We start from the raw sequence: 14,010 nt of genomic DNA, 5'->3' as shown, positions 1-14,010 counted from the left end.
ACGCGCAATGGTGTCTTCCTCAGCTCCTTGCACCCCAGGCCGGAGATCTCACAATTTTTAAATGAGAAAACAGAGAGTCTGACTTCCTTGGTGCCTTGCATTATTTGAGGAAGGCCACAGCTCACTCCTGCAGAGTCAGTGGGATGGTCCCCAGCCTTCCCTGGGCCCCAAGGCCAACTGTCCGGCCTATAGGAAGGACATGTCCAGAAGATGACTTCTGAATGTCTACAATGGGCTCCAAACAGCTATTTGTTAATGAGCTTCCCAGAGAATGCTGGAGAAGAGCTATGTGAGGGACACCCCACCTAGGACCTCAACTTCCATATCTTTTAAGGAGTGAACAAAGGTAGAAGAAGGCAAATGATCACTTAGTGCTGGGAGTGACTCCATGAAAGCTGGCTCTGGCCTGCGCAGATAAAGGGAAGCTGTAGCAGAGCCTACCTGGCTGTCAGACATCTGGTACAGGTCCTTATACGCCATGTAGACTTGGAAGGAGTTGACACCTATTGCAAGATAAGATGGAGAAAAGCATATCTGAGTAGGGACGAAGGTCTTTGCAGCAAATCAAATGACCTGGTACTCGGTAGCAACTACCAGGAGAGACGATGCCATAGGGTCCACAGTGTGGCACCAAACCCAGCATACGGGTGGCAGTCAGTCCCTGGAGCCTTCTGGGAAAGATCAAACTTGAGCTTGATCTGAGAGTAAAGGGAGGAGGGAGCAGGTAGAGAAGAAGATCAGGAACTGTGCAAAAGAGAGAGGGGTGTGCATGGTGGGGCTATCTTCCTTTCTACAAAAGTGTCTTCCTCCAGCTGATACAAAGAGAGCATGTGCTTCCCAATCCCTTCTTTGTATTGTAACACAGATACACAAGATGAAGTTCAATGTCATAATCAGTACAAACCACACTCTGGTGTGTGACACAAAGTTGCAATCAACTTCTGTGTCTAGTGCATAACCCTTCCCCATGGCGGGGGGGGGGGGGTGGTCGTACCATGAAGCTCAGCCTGTGATAGAGAGACAGCCTTGGAAACAGAGGACACATGAGTATGGAAAAGGCTGGGGAATCCTGCCAGGACTCCAGGCAGAGGCTAGGCAGGGATTTAAAAAGGAAGGATGGAAGGGCAAGACTTGGTTGTGAGGAGCAGTTTGCGGAAGCATGGGACAGACTTGAGAGGGCTTGTCTCTCATTCTTCAAGTTGTTTGAGGACAGAGGCCATGGATCTTGGGTCATGTAGCCTTGCTCCTCTGGGACCTGTGATGTGTGACTCAGGTTTGTAGGTAGAGTGTGAAAACATTTGGAGCAGATTAAGACAACCTGAAAGTATTAAAGGGGATGAGACTTCTACTCAGCAACAGAAATGGCAAGCGAGGTGTCCGATGTTAAAAAAACAAGCATTACAAAAATTCCTTCTCTTAAAATAATGGGAATAATTAGAAATGAAAATTGTTTTCCGAGATTAGTATAAAAATACCATGGACTAAACAAGTATATTCAAGTAAAAATATCACAGTTAGTACATGCATGAGGCCAGCATAAATATGACATTAAGAGACTGCATTCATGGCAGAGATGGGCCTTTCTGAAAATATAAAACCTCAATATAGTCATAGACACCAAAGCAATATCACTGTCACCAGGGCTCAGGGAGGACAGCGAGATCACGATGGCAGGTTCTCCTGTGATGACTGTGCATGCAGTAAAAGTCAAAGCAGCCATCATGCAAGGACCATGCCTTCTAGACAGCAGACCACACACTGAGCATGCAGCAAGAGTCACAGTAGCCATCATGGAAGGACCATGCCTTCCTGCCAGCAGAGCATGCACAGACACTGGGACTCTGAACTGATGAGAGGAACGGGGACAATTGAGTAGTCACACGGGGCAAATATGCACAAAGCATGAGTATAATTAGCAATTGAAGACCTGTGATGAAAGCTACAATGATACCCTGGCTTGAAATTAGCAAGGGCATCACAAATGCAGTGATACCCAATGGTACAACACTCAGGACCCAGGGACGCTGATGTGTCCCTGCGGCTGCACGGATGGGAGCATCTTTCAGGAAATCAATTGATCATAAGAGTCACAGTCCTGGAAAAAAATGCAAAAGCCTTCACATTTTGTGATTTCCTTTCTCGAGGTCTAAGAAATCATAAAAATCCCAAACTGCAGCTTGCGTATGAAGAGACTCACCAGAACACAATTTATAATAACACAACCAGAATACCTAAATGCCCACTTAAAACAAAACAGTTGAGCAAATTAGCCATTGCATTTCATAAATGGCGTCGTTAAAAAGTTACTGATGGAGGGCAATGTCACTCATGAAACATTAAGTGAAGAGAAAGATTCCAAATTACAACAACTGCACATCCATATAAGGGAGAAACCTCTGACATGGACAGGATGTGGAGACGGTAACATTCAACCAATGTCACACTGAGATCAGAAGCAGAACCGGAGGGGGAAGCGCTTGCTTTTCTGAGTTTTATGCATTAGGAACCATGATAATTTTATAATTAGAAAACATAACCTGTATTGTAAACATAAAAAATGTACCCAGCACCCCTTGAAGCCTCTGCAGTACAGGAGGGACCTCTGGAAGATCCCCTTTGGACTGACCACTCATGTCTCCACCTTGTTCCATCCTCCTGCCAGTCCTTGTTTTCTGCCTGTCTCTCTGGCCCATTTCTACTCAATACGATAAACAGCTAGACATGTCTGCAATGAGCAGGGTCACCTGGTGTGAGTTCCAACAGAGGGGAACCAAGTGGGATACCAAGATGTCTACCCACAAAAATTATTCACAGAGCCAGCTGGACAAATCAGAGAGCAACGCAAAGGCTGTGCCCCCACAATGTCAGACTCGGCTTCAGGTATTTAGGAATAAAGCAATTCTGACAGGCTAAGGGGAAAGAGTTCTGCTGGGCTGGTTTGTGAGGAAGAGCATTTGGCAGGCAGGAAAGGGACACTCCAGTGGGGGAAATGGCTTGAGCAGAGGCCAGTAGCAAGGCAGGTGACAAGGGATTGCAGCCATAGTGCCAAGTACAAGAAAATAAAGCTAGACCTGCAAAGGCCTTCTGTGTCAGGCTATGGAGATAGGACTTATTCTGTGGGCTAGGAATGCTTTCTTAAGGTTTCAAAGAGTACAGACTCCCTGAAACAGGAGTGTATCCTTCCATCTATTTACAGAAGTGTGTAGCTCTAAGCTGGGCTCACAGAAGAGGGTGAAGGGATTGTATGGCCCATTCTGGGTTTTCACTGACCTTTGTCCTGCACCAGCACCTCCAGCTCTTCCCGAACGCCATCATACCAGCTTGTGATGTCCACGTGGAGGGAATAGTCACAGCAGGATTTGGTGTCTGCTGCTTCGTGCCATTTCTCAAAGGAAGTCAACAAGCTGGACCCAGGTTCAGGAACAACATGGTCAACTGGGACAGAGAGACATGTGGCATGATGCTCAGAACCCAAGATGTTCCAACAGTGGCCACATCACCCCCACCACTATCCCATCAGTATTACCATCACTGGCACAATCACCAATCACCACTATCACCATCATTCCCATCAGTATCACCATACAACCACCGCCACCATCATCACCACCACTACCACTATCACCATGACCATAACCCACAATCATGACCCATAACCATCATCATAGTCCCACCATCATGCCCATGAATAGCACCACTGTGGTAGTTTGAATGAGAAGTCTTCCATAAATCTCTAGCATTTGTATACTTGTTCCCCATTTGGTGGCTGTTTGGGGAATATTAAGAGGTGTGACTTGTGGGAGGAAGAACACTACTGGGAGTGGGATTTGAAGTTCCAAAAAATTCTCCTGCCATTTCCAATATGCACTCTGCCTGCTGCTCATAATCAAGAAGTGAGCTCCCAGCTGTTCCCGCCGCCATGCCTTCATTATGCCATCAAGGACTCTACCCCTCTGGAATTATAACTGCAATTAAGCACTTTCTTTTATAAGGTGCCTTGGACATAGTATTTTGTCACAACAGTAAGTAACCAAGTTAGAAATTGATACTGGGTCATGGGAGATTGCTGAGACAGATCTGACCGTGTGGCTCTGAGGAGGAATGTGGAAGACTGAGCCTTTGGACTGGAAAAGCAGATCAAGTCCATAAGCTGAGCATAATGAGTCAGCCTAGTAGGGCTTGGGAGACAGCAGTGCTGAGAGCTATCTATGTGGAAGCTCATCTCAAGAGAGGAACGAGGACTTTAGCAGCCACTGGGCTAGCAGTCATTCCTGTGATATTTTGGCAAAGAATCTGCCTGTCATTTGGCCCTGACCTAAGAATTTTCCTGAAGCTAAACTAAAAAGGAATAGATGAATTTCTTTGGTAGAGGAGATTTCAAGACACCCTAGTGTTGACTCTGTCTTGTGGTTATTACTAATCACTCTTGTTCAACTTTACAGAGGAGGAGAGTAAGAAGTGCAATGTGAAATACAAAATCCACAATATGTGGAGAAGCAAGCAACAGGGAAGTTGATGTTGGACCCAAGGCTTATACTGGAAGAGATAAGGAAATCAGGGAAAAGTCTGAGATGAATTGGAATAATGGAGGGATTCCCTCAAGGTTAGACCCCAACTTGTGAAGGAAAAAAGGCCTATGGGTTTAAAAAAACAACAACAAATGAACGTTGAACTTTTAAACTTTTGAGCCTGTGAATGTGAAACTACTACAAGAACTTTGAAGTTTAACCAAACGCAGGCTTCATTATGATATGGCCACAAGTCTACAGGGACCAGAGAATGGATTGTAGTACTTTGAAGGAAATGTCCCCCATAAGACTTGGACATCTGAATACTTGGCCTCCAGGTGCTAGAACTATTTGTGGAGGTTTAGGAAATATGGCCTTGTTGGAGATGTGTCACTGGGCACAGACTTTGAGGTTTCAAAAGACCCATCCCATTTCAATGTGCCCTCTACCCCCTGCTTGCAGATCAAGATGTGGGCTCTCAGCTATTGCAGCTGCCATTACTTTGCTCTGCCACTGTTGACATAACACTCTGGAATTGTAAGCCCAACTGTGGTGGTTTGAATGAAAATGGCCCCCAGAGACTCATAGGGAGTGGTACTATTGGAAGGTGTGGCTTGTTGAAGGAAATGTGTCACGGGGGATGGGCTTTGAGGTTTCAGAAGCACAAGCGATGCCCAATGGCTCACTCTCTCTTCATGCTGCCTGTGGATCCAGATTTAGAACCTCTCAGCACCTCTTCAGTACCATGTCTACCTGCATGCCACTAGGCTTCCCATCATACTGATAATAGACTATACCTCTGAGCTATAAACCAGCCCCAAGAATTTTCCTGAAGCTAAACTAAAAAGGAATAGATGAATTTCTATTTATAAGAGTTGTTGTGGTCATCATGGTGTCCCTTCACAGCAAAATAGTGTTTCCTTTATAAGAGTTACTGTGGTCATCATGGTGTCCCTTCAGAGCAAAATAGAAGACCTAATTAAGACATCAACTAAAGTCTTTTATAAGATGCCTTGGTCATGGTGTTTTATCACAGCAATAGAAAAAGTAAGTAAATAGGACACTACCATCACCACAATATGCCCACATCAATATCACCACTACCATCACCACGACCAATATCACCACCCCGTCACCTCCATCATATCTGTTTATATCACCACCATTGCTAATGCTATCTTCATCATCAATACCGCTATCAAAATCAGGTCCACTGATATCTTCACTATCATCATCACTATCACCACCTTTGCCACTATCATTTCTAACACTATCAATGCCAGGTTCCACCATTAGGAATGTTACCCCTAATACCTAGCCTGCAGGTAGGGAAACTGAGGCTCCTCAAGGCTGAGTCCTGGCCCATCCTTGTGTAGTTTCTGAAGATCAGTTCCGAGCTCACTCTGGTCTAAAGTCCTGGTTCATCCACTCTCCTAGCCAGTGAGTGGGTTCAAGGACTATTCATTAAAAAAGACATAAACTTGACTTGTCAGCCAAGCTAGGTGAGAGTTGGTTCTCACAGCTCAGATGGCTCTGCTGTCAATTGCCATATGTAGTCTCTTATATACACTGCAGGAATAGGTAAGGCTGGGCAGCTTGAAAGTAAGCTTTCTGGAAGCAGAGCTTGACAAATGAATATCGTAAGTCTTGCCTTTTAAAAGAAAACCTCATAGCAATGGGACCCAAGTAAAAGCAGGCACTCACACAAAGCAAAGCAGAGGGAGCAGGCATACTGCAATGGGCTGGTATTAGTCATCCTCAAAGCTCAGTGCAGCTGATATGAGTAGAAATGAGGGCAAGGGAAGGGCTGCTGTTGCAAGAGGAGGTGAGAGGTCTTGAAGACCGTCCTGCTTACTGGGATGAGCCATGAGTAGGATGTAGTGCATTTGCATGGGTTCCATAGAGGGAGTGCGCCAGTGCCCTGATCCAGCTATAGCCTGGTGTGACCACTGCAGCGCTACCCTCCTATCCACATATATGAGTGCAGAATAGTAAATGAGGTTTCAGATTCAGCATAGATGTGACCTGAGTAGGTCCATCAAGTATTTATGTGTCTGAAGCCGGGTCCCCAGGATTCCCATGCTTTTGAGAGGTAGAGCCTAATGGAAGGTGGCTGGGACACTACATTTTTGTACTGGTAGAAGGTACTGATGCTGAGATCACTCAGTGAGCTGATGCCTTTGATAAAGAGAGTGAGCCCTGCCTTGTGATCTCCTCCCATCACACTTGGCATTCATAGGATGGTGACATTTGCCAGAAGTATGTGACTCAGGAGTACCTCAACAGAGGCTGAATTGAGCGGGGCCACTGAATCTCAAACCTTCAGTTTTCTAAAACTATAAGCTCAAAAAAAAGTGTCTTTAATATAACGTACCCAGCCTCTATGATTCACGAGTCATTTTAAGAAAAGCAACCATAAGGAACAGTTTAGCACCCTGGGACTCCACTTCGCTTGGGCTAAGCACAGCCTTAAGTAATATTCACATCAATACCTAATAATTTACTTGGTAGCCTGAGATTCTCACCTGCACATGCTATACACACACACACACACACACACACACACACAAATAACACACCTAACAACCTGTTAGCAGCCTAGGAATCCAGCTGCATTGAGCTGCATGCACACCCCTCTCAGAGCAATGGAAGAGATTTTTCCTTCCCTTAACAACCATTAGTCTTGCTTCCTATTCATTCATGGACTCCTTATACCCAGGTAGAAGACCAGAAAGGCCCATTCAGTCTGAACTGGCTCAGGGTGCAGTACAGTAAAGCAAACTGAAGGGGAACTTTTAGGTAGAATCTCCTGTTTACCCCCTTATGCCTATGCATACTTGGAAGTGTATGTGATTAAAATCAGATCCGTTTTGGTAAGGGCTTTGTACAGTAGAAAAGTAAGTATGTGATCTACACTATCAGTCACAACAGAACCACCTTCATCATGGCCCTTAGCAACCAGAACTCCCTGAACCCCCATAAGAAGAACAATAATGTTCCCTGAACAATAATGGGGCCCTTGGGTGTCTTCCTCTTGCCTTCCCAGGGGATCCTGACCTGTTCTTTAACTCTGCTTTAAATAACACCTCGTCGCTACTTTTTGCAAACCTATGAGAGCTTTTGTTTCAAGTCCTTGAATAAGAGGCCAAGAACCTGCAAACACCCAATCTGAACACACCACAAGGGTAACAATTTCACTCGGATACACAGTAAAATACCTTTTAGAGAGTTAACCTCCACCATGTTTGAACTCTTTTTGTTCTGGACCGGAGCACCCATGGAGATGATCTATATTTATCGTGGTAGGGTATGACAAGGAGTTACATGGAATCCTGAGAACAGGGCCAGATGCATTGAGCACCAGTGTGCACTGATGGGGAGGGCAGGGCTCATGGACCATATCCCCAAGGCCAGGGAAAGTGCCACTCACTGATCATCGTGGTTCCACCTGCCAGCGCTGCTTTAGTGCCCTGGAAGAAGTCATCAGCCGAGGTCATGCCCTGGGAGGGCTTCTGCAGGTAAGTGTTGACATCAATGCCACCGGGAATGACCATTCGGCCATTCGCCTCAATGGTCTTCACTCCACCAGGAACAATCAGGTTCTCTCCTATTTGTCTAGGGGCAAATAAAGAAGAAATTGTGGGTTGGTTTTTGTTTGTTTGTCTGTCTGTTTGTTTGTTTGTCTGTTTGTTTGTACAGACTATACAGTGTCAGCTCCCCAAAGTATGTGTTCCCCGCCCAAGCTGACTCAGGGTACTGGGCTGAGAAGAAGGACTCAGGCATAGCATTCTCAAGGGCTCAGAGCCTGCTATCTAATGCTTGAATGCAGCATAGTATAAATTCAGAAGCGCAGGAGGGCTAGCCATTTGGCTGGGCTATTTAGGGGACTCCAGGAGGGGAGATGGCAGAGCTAAGAAGAAACTGTCCTCTCTACCAAGTGGTCAGCCCTAGGGAACTGTATGTGGTTTTGACAGTTCCCTAAGGGTTACAGAGAAGAGTCACTGAGTGAGGCAGCAGCAGCAGCATTAGTTCCACAGGATTTCACCAACACTTAAGTACTGAAATGTGTCCCCCTAACATCCCTATGTTATGGCTCCAACCCTCAGCAACTTAGAATATTTCTGTAATAAAGGCAAGGTCTTCACAGAGATAAAGCAGGTCTCTAGGGTGGGCCCGAATCCAAGAGGACTAGGATTAATTTAAAAAGACATAAGGAGGGAGGCAATCGAATCTCCCTACACAACCGTGATGCCTATGAACTTTATCAATGGTCAGCATGCATATAAACCTAGATCAATGATCAGAGGTGGCGGGCATAACTTGGTGGTAATCAGCAGCTCTCTTATTGGACTTAAGAACTGTTCAATAAGAGGAGAAAACCATGTCTGGGACTGAAAACTTAGCCAACAACCCAGAGCTAGGAAATCATGGATCATGGAGAAGAACGTAAGGTCACTATTAAATTAGCATAATTCCTCAAAGCCATCTGCACATTTGTCCTTATACCCACAGATAAGCATCATCCTCGACCTTCGCCTAAGAGGCTTCAATTCACACAGAGAAAACTACAGAACCACAGCCAGTCAAAATGCAGAGCTGTGGAGGCCAGTGCCGACAGACACTTCTACAAAGCACCCCTACATCCGAAGCTCAGGAAACACTGAAGAAGAGGGGCTGGGAAAACTGTAAGAGCCAAAGGGTCAGGGTGTTTGTTCTGAGATTGTGTCTCCTAGGAATGTCATAGACTCAGAAAGTCTCACTGACATGGCTGTCCAAACCTGAACTGAACAAGGATGACACCAAGGGACATGCCGAAGGAGACAGGGAAAAGTTCACGAGGCCTCATCCCTACACAAAGAACTACCCGCAACTAAGGGATGCTGAGGAGAGGAGAAATAGTCTTCCCAGGGAAATGAACACCAACTGGTTACCCGATACCAAATGGTCAACCCTGGAAACACAGATACAGGAAACACTGTATAGACTAAGCGGGTTACATTTGGGAATATATATGTATATATACATACACACAATGTAATAATAATTAATGAAGAAAGAGGCCATGGATTTGCGAGCAAGTAAGAGGGAGAGTTTGGAGGGAGGAAAGAAAAAGGGAAGACATTTAATTATGCTAATCTCAAAAATAATATAAAATAACATACATTTTAAAAAAGATGTTAGGACAATGGAGCACATGGGGTGATAATCCTGAGAGGACACAGGGCAAAGATATTATCTACAAACAAGAGAAGCCTTCTTAGAGGGACCTGCCTTATCTTGATCTGGGACGTGAGCTGAACATTGAACAATGTGTGTGTGTGTGTGTGTGTGTGTGTGTGTGTGTGTGTGTGTGTGTTATAGCTCTGGGTTGTGGGACAGTGCTACACACACTGGGCACAGCTCCCTCCCTGTAATGAAGCAATCACAGCACATCTGTGAACATCACAAAAACTCCTGGGCCTGCCCAGCAAAGCTACCAAAAAAATGATAACCGCAAGAGAGACTCCTAGCTTCCCAGAGGGCCGGGCTGTCATGACCAAGCCTGCTATGTTGGCCAGCAATCTGGTCCCTGCTGAGACAGGAACACAGAATCATCTCCCAGGAGGAAACCTCACAACAGGCTTGAGAAGAATAACCACAGCCACTAGTAACCTGGCCCCTGTCAAGGCACCAGGGCCAGCCTCAGCCAGACCAGAATGGGAGCTCAGCATCTTCCAATGTCCTCACTTGGATGGCATCACTAGATGCAGATGACAGCAAATTCACTTGTAAACCAAACTCAGAAACTCTCAACTCCTCTTGACTTTTCTACATCAACAATGGAGAGAGAAAAAAAAATACTGCCTTGGTAATCCTAATGCCAGCCCCAATAAGCAACCATCCCCGGTAGAACACAGAAGCCTCGGGCTTCAGAGGTAAGAATGGAGAGGTGAGCAGGCCCACAGAGTGTCTGTAACAACTGGGTTCTTCTGGGAACCCTGGCATCACACAAGGGCTTCCCTGCAGCTGAAAGCTGCAGCATGGAATGTGGGGAGGCGTGTCAAGGGGACATCCAAAGGATGGCTGACTGTGACTGCTGTGAGGAGTGCTGTCCATCTCCCTTACACAGTTCCCACCTGAGCTCAGAGTCTCTTCTCCAAGCACATGGGATCCTGTGGAGATTGAAGGGGCCCGGGTAAGATTAAAAAAAGCTAAAATTCCTATTCACATCATATGGATCTTCTCTTAGTGCCTACTATGTTTATGAAATGGAAGGGCAGTGGTCCAAATGAGTCCCCTCCACAGGCAGCACAGCCCAGTGACGCTGCCATGGGCTGTAGACCCTTGCACTGACCTACACCTGCATGCCCACAGAACCCCAGACCGTGTGGTTTAGCATCTTGCTAGGGTGCCCAGGAAACACTCGTGGTGGAGCCCACTCTTACCTCCCTACTGGCTTCTCTAGTTTCCTAGGATGAGAAGAAGTGAAGGCAAGAGCCAGCCCACATTCTTGAGCCCCTTTCTTCACTGTGCGTTGCATAATGGTATCTTCTATTGCACCCATAACCCCATCCTCCTCCTCCCATCCTCTTACATCTCCTTCTCTGCCTCTTCCTCCTAAAGCACATATGGTTCCAGGCTGGTCCTACTGGCAGGGCCCCTTCAAACCTGACACTCCTCCCATTGTTCCTGTACCAGATTCCAGGGTGGACCTATGGTGGCCTTCTTCTCTCCTCCTTTCCTCTTCCAGACCCCGAGGGAAGAGTTAGGTAGGAAATCTATGCAATCTCATATCAATGGTAGAGAGCAGCAATGGAGCCATCACAGCAGTGGGGACAGAGATGATCATAAACCCTCAGAACATGGGTCCCCTAGAATTCCTGATGAAACCCAGCCACCACCCACCCACACCCAGTATGGCTGTTAAGGATGTAATAGTCTGTTCTGGTCAACCCACTTTATGAGTCCATCTTCTAGGTAGACATCAGCATAGAAGGACTGGTCATCATTGATGATGCGTCCACCTCTGATGAGGAGCCGGTCACTCTGAAAAACAAAACGATGCATTAGATCAATGACAAAGATAAGACCTATATGTTCTTTTGATTGTTTTGGCCTTTAAGGATTTATTTATCTTTATTTTATGTTTATGAGCATTGTAATGGCTTGAATAAGAGTGGTCCCCATAGCTTCATATATCTAAATGCTGGGTCCATAGTAGGTGGAACTGTTTCAGGAAGGATTAGGAGGTGCGGCCTTGTTGAAGGAGGTACTGGAGGTGGGCTTTAAGGGTTCAAAAGCCCATTTGAAGCCCAGTCTCTCTCTCTCTCTCTCTCTCTCTCTCTCTCTCTCTCTCTCTCTCTCTCTGCCTCCAACTTGCAGATCAGGATGTAACCTCTCAGTTGCTGCTCCAGAGCCGTGCCTACATGTCTGCCTGACAATCCCGGGGGTCATGGACTTACTCTCTAAAACTGTAAGCAAGCTCCCAACTAAATACTTAGTTTGTATTCCCACTGACTCGATGAATACCAATGCCTTTATCCCAACGTCTGAACAGATCATAAGCAATCTTACAGACTTGCTCAGAAATGTCTTTGTACTTGTGGAGGAAGCAAGGACAGGAAGCCTCCAGTGTACCTACACTGAGTTCTCTGAGCTCCTGCTGCCTACACTAGCCCCTCCCTCGTGACTTCCACTCATTAGAGAAACTAGGTCATTTGTAAAATAAAAATTTCATAAGCCACTTTTTAAGTAGTATAATAATCGTGTTCAGAGAATTGTAAAAGATAATAAAAAGACTTAAAAGCATGTTCCCCCTCACACGTGGCCCGAGGCTACACATTTTGATGTTTTCGTATTGCTAGATGTTTTCCACAGCTGTGACTCTAGACCATCCATCCTGACCTCCCCCTGCCTGAGTCACATGTTGGTTGATTCATTATTTTGGCTCCTGGTCAGGGCCAAGCTCTTAAAAGCCAGAGGACACATGGGGCATCTGGGTCTACTCTGCTGGGCTGACAGATGAGAGGACAATGTTTAAGAAGCCATGGGATTCATGGGGGTCAGAAGGGCAAGGGTGTGTCTTCCAAGTTCATCTGGGGTTAGGTAAGGCAGGTTCAGACCCACAGAGAAGTTGTGGAGAGCTGGATCATAGCAGGTAATGGAAACGGAGACAGCTAGGAGAGAAAGACATTGTTATAGACACACTGAAGATTGTGAAGCCCACAGACAGGGAAAACGAGTTTCTGCCTTTTTCTTTCCATTTTGCCATGGGTATGTCCCAAGTTATGACATGTTCTTCATGATTCTGATTTTAGATGCCTACAGGATACTCTGCCTTGTGGATACATAAGTGTCTGTTCATTTCATCAAGGGCATTAAGATTGTTCCGCATTAAGATTTTTTTCTTTGTATTTTTGAGGCTATCCAGTTTTGGTGTGTATTCATTTACTGTTTCTGTGGTTTCTCCAACTGTGCCTTAAGCCCCCTTCCTTGAGGAGGGAGAGTCTGACAGAGAACCAGAAGAATCCAGTCTCCTGAAACAGGGCCCTGACAGAACTACCTGGGGGAGAGCAGAGAATTTGAGGGGAACCTAGGAAGCTGGTAGTGGAAACAGAGAAAGGAGGCAGGTGTGAAATACTAAATACAATTAGTATGGATCCAGCTAAACTAGAATCTACCAGAACCTTGGAATTCTTAGGACAAGCTGATGATCCCAAGGACCATGATCCTAATGGTGTCTCTGTCGTGGCAGATGCTGTGAGAGGGGAAGACATGAGCAAGCCCAGCCAAAGATCCCAGCTAAGGAAGCTGTGGCTGGCTGAGCAGAAACAAATCATGGGGTCTTGAAGTTAGCAGCATCACTCAGACCCTACACGGCAGAGACGTCTGAGAGAGCATCACATATTGATTGCCACCTGCCAGGAGAACCTACACATCACACCTGCTTTCTGTTTCCATGGCCCTTAAGAGAGCGTCTGTCACACAGGCTTTATCCATGTCTAGCTAATGTGTGGCTTGCCCTATTAGATTCTAAGGGGTTGTAGTGGTAATACACTGATCAACAGTAGCTCGTTGGTGGGAAGGGTTCACTTTAGCTTCTAGGTCAGAATCCATCCCTGAGGGAAGTCAGACCAGGAACTCAAGGCAGGAGCCTAGAGGCAGGAACCATGGAGGAAAGCTATTTATTCACTTGCTCACTGACTTATGTTATGTTCGGCTAGGTTTCTACACATCCCACAATACCTGCCTGGAAATGATACCACCAGCAATGGGCTGGGCCTTCCCACATCAATTATTAATCAAAACTGTCCCCACAGATTTGCCCATGGACCATCTGATGTAGGAAGTTCCTCAACTAAGTTCCCTCTTCTCAGGTGATCCTAGGGTGTATCAACTTGACTGTAAAAACTAACCAGTACAGATCCATTTGTTGAAGGAGAGAAGGAAGGAAGGAAGGAAGGAAGGAAGGAAGGAAGGAAGGAAGGAAGGAAGGAAGGAAGGAAAGAAGGAAGGAAGGAAG

General features: G+C 46.0%; 1 protein-coding gene across 2 annotated transcripts in view; it reads right to left on the bottom strand.

The window, feature by feature from the left end:
• Crmp1 (collapsin response mediator protein 1) overlaps window positions 1–14,010 on the bottom strand; it is a 50,509-nt gene that overhangs the window by 15,503 nt on the left and 20,996 nt on the right. For both annotated transcript variants that reach the window (XM_021162273.1, XM_021162274.2), the window contains exons 2-5: window positions 11,446–11,534; window positions 7,939–8,123; window positions 3,271–3,435; window positions 442–503 (exon numbers count right to left, since the gene is read on the bottom strand). In XM_021162273.1, the coding sequence (XP_021017932.1) occupies window positions 442–503; window positions 3,271–3,435; window positions 7,939–8,123; window positions 11,446–11,534 (501 nt within the window). The remainder of the gene's footprint in view (window positions 1–441; window positions 504–3,270; window positions 3,436–7,938; window positions 8,124–11,445; window positions 11,535–14,010) is intronic.

The sequence above is a fragment of the Mus caroli genome, chromosome 5 (assembly GCF_900094665.2).
Source record: "Mus caroli chromosome 5, CAROLI_EIJ_v1.1, whole genome shotgun sequence".
Classification (NCBI taxonomy): Eukaryota; Metazoa; Chordata; class Mammalia; order Rodentia; family Muridae; genus Mus; species Mus caroli.
This window is presented reverse-complemented; position numbering and strand designations above follow the sequence as displayed.